This window comes from Petromyzon marinus, chromosome 56, assembly GCF_048934315.1.
Source record: "Petromyzon marinus isolate PM22_M1 ecotype Great Lakes invasive population chromosome 56, UKy_Petmar_22M1.pri1.0, whole genome shotgun sequence".
NCBI lineage: Eukaryota > Metazoa > Chordata > Hyperoartia > Petromyzontiformes > Petromyzontidae > Petromyzon > Petromyzon marinus.
This window is the reverse complement of record NC_133722.1, coordinates 7,490,403-7,506,251: the sequence shown is the minus strand read 5'-3', so window position 1 is coordinate 7,506,251 and position 15,849 is coordinate 7,490,403. Positions and strand designations below refer to the sequence as shown.

At 50.1% G+C, this 15,849-nt stretch overlaps 1 protein-coding gene across 1 annotated transcript in view; it reads right to left on the bottom strand.

Moving 5' to 3' along the window:
- The window catches only part of LOC116954816 (growth/differentiation factor 8-like), a 234,423-nt gene extending 222,016 nt beyond the window's left edge, over window positions 1-12,407 (bottom strand). The window contains exon 1 of the mRNA XM_032975654.2: window positions 11,474-12,407. Coding sequence (XP_032831545.2) covers window positions 11,474-11,921 — 448 coding nt within the window. The 5' untranslated portion in view covers window positions 11,922-12,407. The remainder of the gene's footprint in view (window positions 1-11,473) is intronic.
- Between the last annotated feature and the right edge of the window lie 3,442 nt (window positions 12,408-15,849).

Sequence of the window (15,849 nt, the reverse complement as noted above, 5' to 3'; positions counted from 1 at the left end):
CCCTCACTGCCCAAAGACTCTCGTGCCCATAGACTCACACTGCCCACAGACTCACACCATCACAAACTCACACTGCCCAAAAACTGTCACTGCCCATAGACGCACACTGCCCATAGACTAACACTACCCATAGACTCACACAGCCCGTAGACTCAACACTACCCATAGAATCACACTGCCCACAGACTCTTACTGCCCATAGACTAACACTTCCCATAGACTCACACAGCGCATAGACTCAACACTACCCATAGACTCACCCTGCCCATAGACCTCACTGACAATAGACTCAAACTGCCCATAGGCTCTCACTGCCCATAGATTCACACTGCCCATAGACTCAAACTGCCCATAGATTCACACTGCCCATAGACTCAAACTGCCCATAGATTCACACTGCCCAAAGACTCACACTGCCCACAGAAGCACTGCCCATAGACTCACACTGCCCATAGACTCTCACTGTCCATAGACTCACACTGCCCATAGATTATCATTGCCCATAGACTCACACTGCCCATAGACTCTCACTGCCCATAGACTCACATTGCCCATATACTCACACTATCGATTGATTCACACTGCCCACAGACGCAAACTGCCCACAGACTCACACTGCACGTAGACTCACAGTGCCCATAAACTCACATTGCCCACAGATTCTCACTGCCCATAGACTCACACTGACATGGACTCACACTGCCCATTGATTCTCACTGCCCATAGACTATCACTGCCCATAGACTCACACTGCCAATAAACCCTCATTGTCCATCGACTCAAACTGCCCATAGACTCTTACTGCCCATCGATTCACACTGCTCGTTGCCTCAGACTACCTATAGAACCTCACGGCTATAGACTCACACTGCCCGTAGACGCACACTGCCCATAGACTCACACTGCACATAGACAAACATTGCCCATAGACTCACACTGCCCATTGACTCAGACTGCCCATAGATTCACACTGCCCACAGACGCACATTGCCCATAGACTCACACTGTATATAGACTCACACTGACCATAGACTCACACTGCCCATAGACCCTCACTGCCAATAGACTCACAAAACCCATAGAACCTCACTGCTATAGACTCACACTGCCCGTAGACTCACACTGCCCATAGACTTACCCATCCCACAGATGCACAATACCCAAATACTCACAATGCACATAGATAAACACTGCCCATAGACTCAAACTGCCCATAGACTCTCACTGCCCATATATTCACACTGCCCACAGACGCCCACTGCCCATAGACTCACACTGCACATAGACAAACACTGCTCATAGACTCAAACTGCCCACAGACTCACACTGCTGTTGTATATGAGCCTTTTCCAAAATTGATATTAACAATATTTGCGTTATATAATATATATTTTTTTAACAAACGAAAAAAAATAATCAATAAAACCCGTAAGCCAGGCACACGAAAAACCAGATGTCGATCACAAACAGACCATTAAAAAATAAAGAAATAATAAAACTCTCGAGGCGAGTATGTTAGCAGCTATCTGCGAAGATCTCCAGATGAACAAGAGTTTGATGTGCCCTATGGGAGGTCACGCAGAGGGAAGCCCCCCGCAATTCAGAAACGAGGACGCCCACGGGTTAAACCATATATATGTTTTTCCCTTTGTCATTAAAACAACGGTTCAAATTTAAAATGCAATAACAAGAATAAGCTAAAGTTAGCGGTCCTCGTGCTCACTCCAATCAAGACCAGGCCACCAGATACATCAGTGAATTATTATCCAATAATTAATTCGCTATCAAATGATTTTCACCTTTAATACTTTTACTGTTAAAACAAAGCTTGGAGACAAAATACCGAGTCACATCAAAGGTTATCGAGAAGGAATGAGGCGAACGGGCAAACTTACGAAAGAGTTTAAACAATATCCCAAGCAACCCCGACCACCTTTGTCTCTCTCACAGCGCAGAGATGCAGGAATTACACCTTATCACAAGGGGCCATCTGGAAAAGCCAGCCGGGTTTGATGAGGAGACACACCCCACCCCACACACGGCAACCAGGCAAACAAAGTTTTAAAGAAATTGCAATATAACATTAATAATAACGTATTCACCTTACACGACATTCCATTATAGAACCTTACAGAACCAAGGGATATGGATTCCAACAATCAAGAAACGGACCTCTTAAACTCAGGATGATAATTATTTTTCTTTTTAATAATTCCATCATAACAATTCGAACCTCGGTAAAACCGAGAGGTGTCGGGAGGACGTAGTTACAAACACGAGTCTTGGCGAACATGGGACCAAATGGTATTTGAGAAATATAAGTCGAAAGTATAAAGAGATAGGTGCTCCCGACCACCTTTGTCTCTCCCGAAGAGCGCGAGAGAGGAATTTCACGCCAGGGCAAACAGATCGTTATCGCAGGAGCCATCTGTACACACACACGAACTCACACACACAGACCCCGCCTCCCTTTCCACTGCGCAGAGAGAATTGTCTTTGAATATAACGGTCAGCCGCATTTTCAAAAGTCAGTGAAGTTAAGTCAAGAGTCAAGACAGATCAGCGAGTCAAGACGTCCACAGGACTAGCAGTCGCATGGAGCGGCTGACTCCGAGCCTCGCTGAGTAGCGAGGATCGCTGAGTCGCGATGTATCAACAAAAGTGAGTCATACAGCAGTGGAGGAAACCTGCTGTCAGCGAACCAGCACGGGCGCGTTCGCGCACTTCAACAGAGAGAGCACGTGCGACTCAACTCACTCAACTGAAGAAAAAGCTTGGCCAGCCGCCAACAAAGTATCAGCGAATCAGCGCTGAGAGCGCTCGAGCATCTCCACAAAGCAAGCACGTGCAACGTGGCTCAACCAGCAGCGGAAAAGCACGAGCAGCCGCCAACAACTTCAGCAAACCAGTGACCAAGCGCGTGCGACTTGAGTCATACAGCAGTGGAGGAAACCTGCTGTCAGAGAGCCGCCAACAACCTCAACAAAGAGAGCGCGTGCGACTCGGCTCACTCAGCAGAAGAAAAACTTGACCTGTCGCCCGCGAGCGCAGCGTCAGATACTACAGCAGCGGAAAGAGCGCGCGCCGGCGTAGCTCATCCAGCAGTGGAGGAAACTGCTGTCAGCGAACCAGCACAGGCGCGTTCGCGCATCTTCAAGGAGAAAGAGCGCGGCCAACAACGCCAAGCAAGAGCGTGCAGCAGCTCAGCCAGCAGTGGAGAGAAACTGCTATCAGCGAACCAGCACGGGCGCGTTCGTGCATCTTCAAGGAGAGGGAGCGCGCGCCACCAGCGTGCAATCAGCACCAGCATCAGCACCAGCGCGTGCCAGCAGCGTGCCACCAGCGTGCCACAGTGCGCAACTTCGCATCACCAGCGATGAGAGGGCAGCGGCCCCGCACTCAACACCCATCGGCGCGACGACGGCGAGCGTCGTGCTGACTCATCCAGCCAGCGGTGGACAGAAACTGGCAGCCGGTCGTATGCAACCCCTCCTCCACACTCTCCCCCTCACTCCCCCACCGCGCCGCAACACACAGGAAACACATTTTGGACACAAGAGATGCTAACCTCGGCGTCTGCTTTACGCAAGGAATTGAACCAGTGATAAAGAAGACACACGATACGCATATCGGGATAATCAAGAAGGGTTGCCACTCCAAGGTGGTGCATTAAAAATCAATTCATAAAGGAAAATACTGCTGTCATTGAGTTGCATAATAACCAATCGTCCTGTTAACAACGTGATAAGAATTGACTTGAAGGTCTATGAATGGATGTGGTACTGTGTGGGCAATGTTTAAACACGAATTTACATATTATAAGGTTAAGGTTTTGATAGAATAGTTCGCTTGTTTTTAATCTCTCTCTCAACAACCGATCGATTGCGTTACGCGTCGGGAATTAACCACATGTGCCGCTATCGAGGTGAAACGACGCAATCGTGATGGTATCATGTTAACGCTGTGTTGAAATTCCAAGGTCGAGAGTTTTCATATTATCCAAAAATTAAAGTTAGCTAGAGAATAAAATTGATTAAAGCATAAAGGTTGTGTGTGATTCTTCCTGAAATTCTGCATAATATTGTTCTGCGTATGAGATCTGAATCCTGGGGACCTATCATAAGCACACTATCACCACACATAATCCATAACACAGAAAATTCGTAATGTTCAATCGAGAGTAATCGTATCCTTATCGATAATACGGAATTAAAGAACAGAGTCGAATCGACTCTCTCTCATTCACGCTCACAACGCCTGCGTCGCTGCATACGATTAATTGCGTTATTCCAATTCATAACACAATCCTCGTCACCGAGGCTCGACTTTATAATCCACAACGACCTGCATTATCATAACCACGCCCACTCGCATAAATTAATACGATTATCTCTCGTTATCAGCAGAATTTATGCGCATAATTAATTAACATAATTTCGGATAAATTATGCAAATATCAAATTTAATTTAATTTTCATTATTTTCATCAATTTTCATAACACCTATATATACAACACTGCCCACAGACTCACACTGCCCATAGATTGGCACTGTCCATTGACTCAAACTTCCGTAGACTCAAACTGCCAATAGACTCTCACTGCCCATAGATTCACACTGCCCATAGACTCACACTGCACATAGACTCACACTGCCCATAGATTCACATTGCGCATAGACTCACACTGCACATAGGCTCTCACTGCCCATAGACTCACACTGCACATAGACTCACACTATCCATAGACCCTCACTGACATGAACTCACACTGCCCATAGATTCACATGGCCCATAGACTCAAACTGCCCATAGACTCACACTGCACATAGGCTCTCACTGACTAAAGACTCTCACTGTCCATATACTCGCACTGCCCATAGACTCTCACTGCCCATAGACTCACACTGCACATAGACTCACACTACCCAAAGACCCTCCCTGCCCATAGACTCACACTGCCCACAGATGCACACTGCTCATAGACTCTCAGTGCCCATATACCATCACTGACCATAGCCTCAAACTGCCCAAAGACTCCCACTGCCCATAGACTCACAATGCCCAAATACTCAAACTGCCCATAGACTTTCACTGCCCATAGATTCACACTGCCCACAGACGCACATTGCCCACAGACTCACACAGCACATAGACAAACACTGCCCATAGACTCACAGTGCCCATAGACCCTCACTGCCAATAGACTCACACAACCCATAGAACCGCACTGCTATAGACTCACACTGCCCGTAGACTCACACTGCCCATAGACTTACACTGCCCACAGACGCACATTGCCCATAGACTCACACTGCACATAGACAAACACTGCCCATAGACTCACACTGCCCATAGACCCTGACTGCCAATAGACTCACACTACCCATAGAACCACACTGCTATAGACTCATACTGCCCGTAGTCTCACACTGCCCATAGATTCACACTGCCCATAGACTCACAATTCACGTAGACGCTCACTGCTTTCAACTCACACTGCCCATAGACTCACACTGCACATAGGCTCTCACTGACTAAAGACTCTCACTGCCCATATACTCACACTGCCGATAGACTCACACTGCCCAAAGACTCACACTGCCCACAGACTCACACTGCCCACAGACTCACACTGCCCAAAGACTATCACTGTCCATAGACTAACATTGTCCAAACACTGTCACTGCCCATAGACTCAAACTGCCATCCACTCACACTGCCCACAGACGCACACTGCTCATAGACTCACACTGCCCATATACTATCACTGACCATAGACTAAAACTGCCCAAAGACTCCCACTGCCCGTAGACTCACACTGCCCATAGACTTACACTGCCCACAGACGCACAATGCCCATACACTCACACTGCACATAGACAAACACTGCCCATAGACTCACACTGCCCATAGACCCTCACTGCCAATAGACTCACACTGCCCATAGAACCTCACTGCTATAGACTCACACTGCACGTAGACTCACACTGCCCATAGACTTACACTGCCCGTAGACTCACACTGCCCATAGACCCTCACTGCCAATAGACTCAATCTACCCATAGAACCACACTGCTATAGACTCACACTGCCCGTAGACTCACACTGCCCATAGATTCACACTGCCCATAGACTCACACTGCCCGTAGACTCACACTGCCCATAGATTCACACTGCCCACAGACTCACAATTCCCGTCGACGCTCACTGCTTTCAACTCACACTGCCCATAGACTCAAACTGCCCATAGACTCTCACTGGTGTCGCGTGATGATGGGTCTCTGCTCCTTGACGAGATCCGCGAGGTATTGTGGTTCATTCGTGGCAAGCTCCTTGGGGGCCGTCTATAAATGACGTCACACGATTTTGGACGATTTTTGAACCCCCCCACCTACGTCACACGACGTCACAAAAAGTCAGACCTCCCCCTCAAATATGACGTCATATTTGAGGGGGAGGTCTCAAATATGACGTCATATTTCTGCCCCCCCAAAAAAATATATATATAAAACATGCTTCAAATCGCTTTAAACTATTGTCATTGTAGTGCGTATTTAATGCGGCGCTGCACTCTGATGTTGTAGGAGAAAACATTTATTAAAAAGTATATTTCATTAGGCAGAACGTGTTGTCTATATTTATTCAAAGTTGCGCATTTTGATGTGACGTCACATTACTCAAACCCCCTCCCCCCCTCGTCACACATCGTCACAATGTCCGACACCCCCCCCCCCCCAGGTGCGTGACGTCATTTATGGACGGCCCCTTGTGTGTCTGTGTGTGTCACGAGCGCGGCCTCACAGTGGATTCGTTCGGCAATCGGAAGCCAACGCAGCTCGGCGAGCAACGGACGGTCACGGGGTCGGATCTTGCAGGAACCCGTCACGACCACGTGCCAGGGAATTCTGTACACGCCGCAGCCTGCAAGTGGCTTTTTTTTGTTTGCCAGACGTCCCGTAGAGCAGCGAGTTGCAATGACAGAGCCTTGTCGATGCACTACGCAACACGCCGCCGTTAAAACCACTCACTCTACCGAGTCACAAGATTCGGTTTTCACGAGGGTGATGCTGCTACATCTTGGCTACGTACGGCGCGAAAGAAGTTCAATACACATGCACACACCGCACCTCCGATTAGCGCGGTTGGCTACGTATGGTGCGAAAGAAGTTCAACATACATATGTACATAGACTCACCCAGAGACCCACAGTTTGTTGTCCTTCCCCCCGCACCTCCGATTGGCACGGTTGGCTACGTACGGTGCGAAAGAAGTTCAACATCTATATGGTCGAGGTGGTGGAGGGGGAGGGGGGGTTGCCAATCGAAACTCCGCGCAGGATGGATTCAAGAATCTGTTCAATTGCAGTGTGAACGACAAGCCTACGTACGTACAGTGAGGGAAAAAAGTATTTGATACCCTGCTGATTTTGTACGTTTGCCCACTGACAAAGAAATGAGCAGTCTATCATTTTAATGGTAGGTTTATTTGAACAGTGAGAGACAGAATAACAACAACAAAAATCCAGAAAAACGCATGTCAAAAATGTTATAAATTCATTTGCATTTTAATGACGGAAATCAGTATTTGACCCCCTCTAAATCAGAAAGATTTCTGGCTCCCAGGTGTCTTTTATACAGGTAACGAGCTGAGATTAGAAGCACACTCTTAAAGGGAGTGCTCCTAATCTCAGCTTGTTACCTGTATAAAAGAGACCTGTCCACAGAAGCAATCAATCAGATTCCAAACTCTCCACCATCGCCAAGACCAAAGATCTCTCCAAGGATGTCAGGGACAAGATTGTAGACCTACACAAGGCTGGAATGGGCTACAAGACCATTGCCAAGCAGCTTGGTGAGAAGGTGACAACAGTTGGTGCGATTATTCGCAAATGGAAGAAACACAAAATAACTGTCATTCTCCCTCGGCCTGGGGCTCCATGCAAGATCTCACCTCGTGGAGTTGCAATGATCATGAGAACGGTGAGGAATCAGCCCAGAACTACACGGGAGGATTTTGTCAATGATCTCAAGGCAGCTGGGACCATAGTCACAAAGAAAACAATTGGTAACACACTACGCTGTGAAGGACTGAAATCCTGCAGCGCCTGCAAGGTCCCCCTGCTCAAAAAAGCAAAGATACATGCCCGTCTGAAGTTTGCTAATGAAAATCTGAATGATTCAGAGGGCAACTGGGTGAAAGTGTTGTGGTGAGATGAGACCAAAATTGAGCTCTTTGGCATCAACTCAACTCGCCGTGTTTGGAGGAGGAGGAGGAATGCTGCCTATTACCCAAGAACACCATCCCCACCGTAAAACATGGAGGTGGAAACATTATGCTTTGGGGGTGTTTTTCTGCTAAGGGGATAGGACAACTTCACCGCATCAAAGGGACGATGGACGGGGCCATGTACCGTCAAATCTTGGGTGAGAACCTCCTTCCCTCAGCCAGGGCATTGAAAATGGGTCGTGGATGGGTATTCCAGCATGACAATGACCCAAAACACAAGGCCAATGCAACAAAGGAGTGGCTCAAGAAGAAGCACATGAAGGTCCTGGAGTGGCCTAGCCAGTCTCCAGACCTTAATCCCATAGAAAATCTGTGGAGGGAGCTGAAGATTCGAGTTGCCAAACGTCAGCCTCGAAACCATAATGACTTGGAGAAGATCTGCAAATAGGAGTGGGACAAAATTCCTCCTGAGATGTGTTCAAACCTGGTGGCCAACTACAAGAAACGTCTGACCTCTGTGATTGCCAACAAGGGTTTTGCCACCAAGTACTAAGTCATGTTTTGCAGAGGGGTCAAATACTTATTTCCCTCATTAAAAGTACATATAAATGTATAACATTTTGACATGCGTTTTTCTGGATTTTTGTTGTTGTTATTCTGTCTCTCACTGTTCAAATAAACATACCATTAAAATTATAGACTGATCATTTCTTTGTCAGTGGGCAAACGTACAAAATCAGCAAGGGATCAAATACTTTTTCCCCTCACTGTACAGGCGCCTGTTTATTCACAGTCACTTCCCCCCCCCCCCAAATCCGAGTAACTAACCAGGCCAACAACAACAACAACAAACAACAACGAAAACCTCGTTCAGCCTCCCAGATCGGGCGCGTATCATGCCCGGGCCATTTGGTGTGGTGGTGGACGCGGGGGTGAGACTCGTGATGCACCCAGGGGTGTCCGCCGGGAGTGGAGATGACAACTCCAGCGGTGCCCCCCCCCCCTCCCCCGGACTCCGTTCAAAGTAAGAAAGAAATCCACGCGTTCAATGCAGGCGATACCCCTCTCCCCACCCCACCTCTCCCTTCCCCTACCCATGTCTCCCCGAAGCCGAGGGACCATCCGAGACGATGCTCACAACACGCACGGAGAGGCTCTTCGAGGACGGCGGGCGACGGGAGCGAGCGAGTAAGCGAGGTAGGGGGGGGCACAGCGCGAAGGGATTCATAGTAAAAGGTTTCCATGGGAGTGAGATCACGAAAGTAAAAATGCGTCGAAGCCCTCCGCCACCCGACACGGCCAAATCGGCCGGGGATTTGTCACGTAAACAAAAGGCCAAATAGTTTACAACTTCAGCCCACCGGAGCGTCGAAGAACGAATCCACAACATTTACAATCTGAGTATCGACGTTTTCGCCGCTAATTACATCCAGCGTCATCGGGCGATTTGCCAGAATTCCATGAATAATATTGGTCGCGAAAGCCTCCGCGTTGGACTGAGCACGATGGGAGTCTGCAGCGTGGCCTTGTTTAAAGGGGGGAGCTCGGGGGGGGGGGGGTGGTGGAGAGAGGAGCGGGGGTTGGTGCATTGACAGACTCGGGCTGGGTGGCGGGGGGCATGCACGACACGCGGCGGACGTTACCGATGTGAGTCGAATACGAAACGCTTTAAAACGCCGCGTGTACGAGGTGGAACGGCTGCGACGCCCAACGATGATCTTATTTCGCGTTGCTTTTTGTCCACCAGCCCGCCCGCCCGCCCACAACATTCAGGTAAAGACGTTGTTGAAATGATTTAGAAAGGGGTTTGGGGGTGCGAGGGAGATCAGCTGCCTCCCAGCCCCCCTCGACGCCACGGAGGGCTGCTTGGAAGAAACGCTTTGGTCGTGCACGGCAGAGAGACACACACAGAGATAGAGAGAGACACACACAGAGGAGATGGAGAGAGACAGAGAGAGACAGAGAGAGATGGAGAGAGACAGAGACAGACACACACAAAGAGATGCAGAGAGACAGAGATAGAGACAGAGAGAGACACAGAGAGATGGAGAGAGGCAGGGAGAGACACACAGAGACAGAGAAAGAGACACACAAAGACAGAGAGAGACACAGAGAGATGGAGAGAGACAGAGAGAGACACACAGAGACAGAGATAGTAACACACAGAGACAGAGAGACACAGAGAGATGGAGAGAAACAGAAAGAGAGAGACACACAGAGAGATGGAGAGAGACAGAGAGACACACACAGAGACAGAGAGAGACACAGAGAGATGGAGAGAGACAGAGAGAGAGAGACACACACAGAGATGGAGAGACACACACACACAGAGATGGAGAGAGACAGAGAGAGACACACACAGAGAGATGGAGAGAGACAGAGAGAGACAGAGGAGATGGAGAGAGACAGATGAGATGGAGAGAGACAGAGAGAGAGACACACAGAGAGATGGAGAGAGATAGAGACACACAGAGAGATGGAGAGAGACCGAGAGAGACACACAGGGAGATGTAGAGAGATAGAGACACACACAGAGAGATGGAGAGATATAGAGACACAGAGAGATGGAGAGAGACAGAGAGACACACAGAGAGATGGAGAGAGATAGAGACACACAGATAAATTGAGAGAAATAGAGAGAGACACACAGATGAAGAGAAACACATAGAGAAAGATGGAGAGAGACAGAGAGAGACACACAGAGATATGGAGATAGACACACAGAGAGAGATGGAGAGAGATAGAGACACACAGAGAGATAGAGAGAGACAGAGAGAGACACACACAGAGAGATGGAGAGAGATAGAGACACACAGAGAGATGGAGAGAGACACAGAGAGACACACAGAGAGATGGAGAGAGACAGAGAGAGACACACACAGAGAGATAGAGACGGAGAGATGTAGAGGAGGAAAGATAGACGGAGGAAGAAAGGAAGATGTGAAGATAGGGAGAGTTGGAGGAGAGGAAAGATAGAAGAGAGATGGGAAGGTAGTGAGAGATGGATGGATAGTTTGATACATAGTAAAACACCTAAATACAGAGGTGGAGAGAGAGACAGACAGACAGACACCTACAGAGAAAGAGGCATTGGGATGTAGAGACAGAGATAGAGAGACAGCGATGGAGAGACAGCGATGGAGAGACGGACGGACGCATCTAGAGACGCCAAAGGCTACACGAAGAGTTAGAGAGAGAGGAGGGGGATGCGACCGGAGGGCATGCACAGCCGACACTGCGACTCACTTCCAGTCGCGACGTTGATGATGGTCTCGGTGGTGGCAAGATTATCTCTGTCCAGTTTGCGAGCCTCCAGCACATCCTGGTATCCGTAATGGTCCAGCAGCTGCTGCAAAGGCGGCGCCTTGGGCAGGAGCCTGTTGACAGTGTCTCGACTGATGTTGGGCGCCTGCTTGAGCCTCAGCTCGCTCAGGATCTGCGACCTGATGGACTCGAGGCGCCAGACCTTGCTGTGTTCTCTCCTAGAGCACACCGAACAGTTGCCGTCCAGGTCCAGTAGCGACAGATCGCTGGTGCCTGCTTCCACGCCGTCGTGCGTGGCATTGTGGTGGCCGCTGCTACTGCTGCTGCTACTGCTGCTGCTACTGCTGCTGCTCCCAAGTTTGCTTTGACTCTGCATGAGGCCAATCGTCAGCGCGCAGAGAAGGTTTGAGATGAAAAGTAGCGAATGCATTGCTGTTGTTGTTGTTGTTGACGCTTAAACTTTGTTTTCACTGTTGCCTGCTAGTGATGATGCTGCTGATGATGATGAGTCTGCTGTTGCTGCTGCTGTTGTTGCTGCTGGTGCTGATGATGATGATGATGAAGCTGATGCTCCTGCTGATGATGATGATGATAATGCTGCTGTTGCTGCTGCTGCTGGTGATGATGATGCTGATGAGAGCTAAGTCCCCCTCGCCTCTTTGCAACAACAACAACAACACACACACAAACCGCTGCTGCGCTGTTGCACCGAGCTCCACTGGACATCTAAATGACACGCATGCTACCCATGAGGTCTCTTATATATCATCAGCTGCTCTTCATTATCGCGAGAGAGCGTGCCAGCCATTGGCTGATGTTCCCACAAAGGACTGCGCCCGCAATGTTAATAGCGTTGCCAATCTAAAAAACCGGACGCCTTCCACGAGCCGACGTTTATTACTCCGTCAAAAAATATTAAAATGTACGCGCGCACGGCGCCCCCCCCACTCCCCCCTACTGTTGTCAATCCACTGCTGGATGGAAGGGCTGCAACACCGCCCCCCCCCACTCCCTTCTACTCCACGTTCATCAAACAACAAAACAACTCCTATGGCTTTGTTAGTCATTGGAGGGGGGCGGTGGGGAGCGGTGGGGGAGAGGGGGGGCTTGACCATACTTCACCACGATGGTTTAGAGGTTTGGAGACAGGGGGGATGGGGTGGGGGGGAACGAACCCAGGACCGGTTCTGACAGAATATCGCTCGCCACCAATGTTAGCCGCGGCTGGGAATCGAACTCCGGGGTCGTCCGTCGGATCTGGCCCGTAGCGCTAACCGCAGCGCCACCGCTCCTCACGAATAACGCACGGACAACGTCCACACCACCTCCCACCACCACCACCCACCCACCACCACCTCTCCCCACCACCACCACCACCCACCACCACCACCCACCCACCACCCACCCACCCACCACCACCAACAACCAACACCCACCACCCACCACCACCACCAACCAACACCCACCACCCACCCACCACCACCACCAACCAACACCCACCACCCACCCACCACCCACCCACCACCACCACCAACCACCACCACCCACCAACCACCCACCCACCAACCACCACCCACCAACACCACCCACCACCACCACCGGTGCGCTTCGATGCTTTTGTGTTTGTTTGCGTAAAACGACCGAGAGAAGGGGGCGAGGTGCGCACACATCGACTGCGCCTCTGCACCTCTGCACCGCCCTCCGTGCCCAGGAGGAGTTCGGCTTCTTTCTATCTTCGCGCGCGTTTCCTTCGAAACGCTCTCGCAGCGCAAGACGCTTTGCGCGGCGTTTCCTTTGTCCGCGTGCTGTCGCCCCACGCTCGTCATCCAGCAGTGGAGCGACAGGGCGCGCGCACGGCACACGCGCATGTTCACTTGCATGACGCGCATGTTCACTTGCATGTTTACTGCATGTTCAGTGCGTGTTCAGTCCACGCGCGTGCAGCCTGCGTTGTGTCAATCCACTTGCTGAATGAGGGGCATCATCCCCCTCCACACGCGCGCCTTGCGTGGCAAGCTAGGGGGAGAGAGAGAGAGAGAGGGAGACACCTTGACCATACTTCACCGCTGTGGTCAGTGCGGGTTGGTGAAGAAGGCGTTGTTTATTGGATGGGGGAGGTGTGGTACATTTAGATTTTGCAGCACTGCTCTCTGCTGGCCAGAGTGGCTCCTACAGTCCACAGGGACTCCTCTGCGTACGAACGTTCGACTGGCGAACTTTCAGAGATTACGAACAAACCAGTCCGTATGTCCAGTTGCCCGTCATTAAGTTAAAGAGTCGTTAAGTTCAACCTCCGCGCAATAGATGGCGGTGGTGGCATCTACATCTGCAGAACGTGAAGAACCAGTGGCATCTACATCTGCAGAACGTGAAGAACCAGTGGCATCTAAATCCGCAAAACGTGAAGAACCAGTGGCATCTACATCTATAGAACGTGAAGAACCATTGGCATCTACATCTGTAGACGTGACGAACCAGTGGCATCTACATCTGCAGAACGTGACGAATCAGTGGCATCTACATCGCAGACCGTGAAGAACCAGTGGCATCTACATCTGCAGAACGTGAAGAACCAATGGCATCTACATCTGCAGAACGTGAAGAACCAGTGGCATCTACATCTGCAGAACGTGAAGAACCAGTGGCATCTACATCTGCAGAACGTGAAGAACCAGTGGCATCAACATCTGCAGAACGTGAAGAATCAGTGGCATCTACATCTGCAGAACGTGAAGAACCAGTGGCATCTACATCTGCAGAACGTGAAGAACCAGTGGCATCTACATCTGCAGAATGTGATGAACCAGTGGCATCTACATCTGCAGAATGTGAAGAATCAGTGGCATCTGCAGAACGTGAAGAACCAGTGGCATCTACATCTATAGAACGTGAAGAACCAGTGGCATCTACATCTGTAGACGTGAAGAACCAGTGGCATCTACATCTGCAGAACGTGAAGAACCAGTGGCATCTACATCTGCAGAATATGGAGAACCAGTAGTAGTGTAGTAGTAAATAGTAGCTTCGTATTTTATGCAGTATAGTAGTCTATAACGTATAGTAGTACTGTACATGCCGTACAACACGTTTGGAATCGACGGGAGTAAAGTTGGACCTTAGGAACAAATGGACTTACGAACAAAGTACCTCTGGAACCGTGCTCGTTCGTAAGTAGAGGCAGTCGCTATAACACCTATCGTTTTGGGCACAGCGGCAGTCACCCATCCAAGGCGTTATATATCCAGGCTAGTAACCTGCTGAGCTTGCTACCTCTGGCGTGATGGAGCGTGCGCATTGCGGGTGATTGGTTCGGGGTTTTCGGGGTTCGCAGCGTCGCCGCGTGTCCGTCCCATTTGAAACGGCAGCACGCCTGTGAAATGATTCGCTTCTTGTCGATGGTTGCGCGTGCGTGTGTGTGCTTTCTCTCTCTCACTCACTCCACTGCTGGATGAAAGGCCCTCGTGCATACGTGTCGCGTGACCCACGCAGCCACTAGAGGCCGCTACATCGCCACGATTTTACGAGTCGAGGTGGGGTGAATTTCATATCCAACCAAGCTCAAATCCCGCTTAGCTTAGCTTATTTTACCTTTTCAAATCATATTCATCAGCGAGATGGTTCGAAGATGAGCTCTTCTGAATATGCCCGTGCATTGTGATTTATATGGTTTTATACTGGTAGGAACCTCCTGGTTACACCAGCCCACAGGGGATTATTGTGTTCGTACGTCCGTCGTGCATCCAAAAATGGGAGGGGTGGGGCTGGGTGGGGAGTGGAGGGTGGGGAGGGGCTGGGTGGGGAGGGGCTGGGTGGGAAGGGTGGGGCTGGGTGGGGAGTGGAGGGTGGGGAGGGGCTGGGTGGGGAGGGTGGGGAGGGGCTGGGTGGGGAGGGTGGGGAGGGGCTGGGTGGGGGGTAGGAGGGGTGGGGTGGGGTGGGTGGGGAGGGGCTGGTCACCCCGTGGTGCCCTTATAAAACTCAACGTTTAACCTACTCACGCCGGCTTGTGCCCGCCCTCACAGTCGGGCATATTGTGCGGAATGCACCACGTGGTGCCGCCATTGACCCTGGCCATTGACCGAGCAATCCAACGTTCCTACCAGCTCCCTCCGCAGGAATGTGTTTTTATTTTGTAGAATTTCAAGATATGTACTCTACAAAAAGGATATATATCTACAGTACAGAGGGTAGGCATAGCGAGAGAACGGCGGAACAGGTTTACTTTACGCTTACTTCAGCATTTGTGTCTTGCTGTGGTTGTTCCACCTGATGAAGATCGCTTGTGTTGCGATCAAAACGTCGTGATTCGTTTCATTCTATTTTATTTCTACCTACGTGACTTTACCGAAAGAACCAAAGAG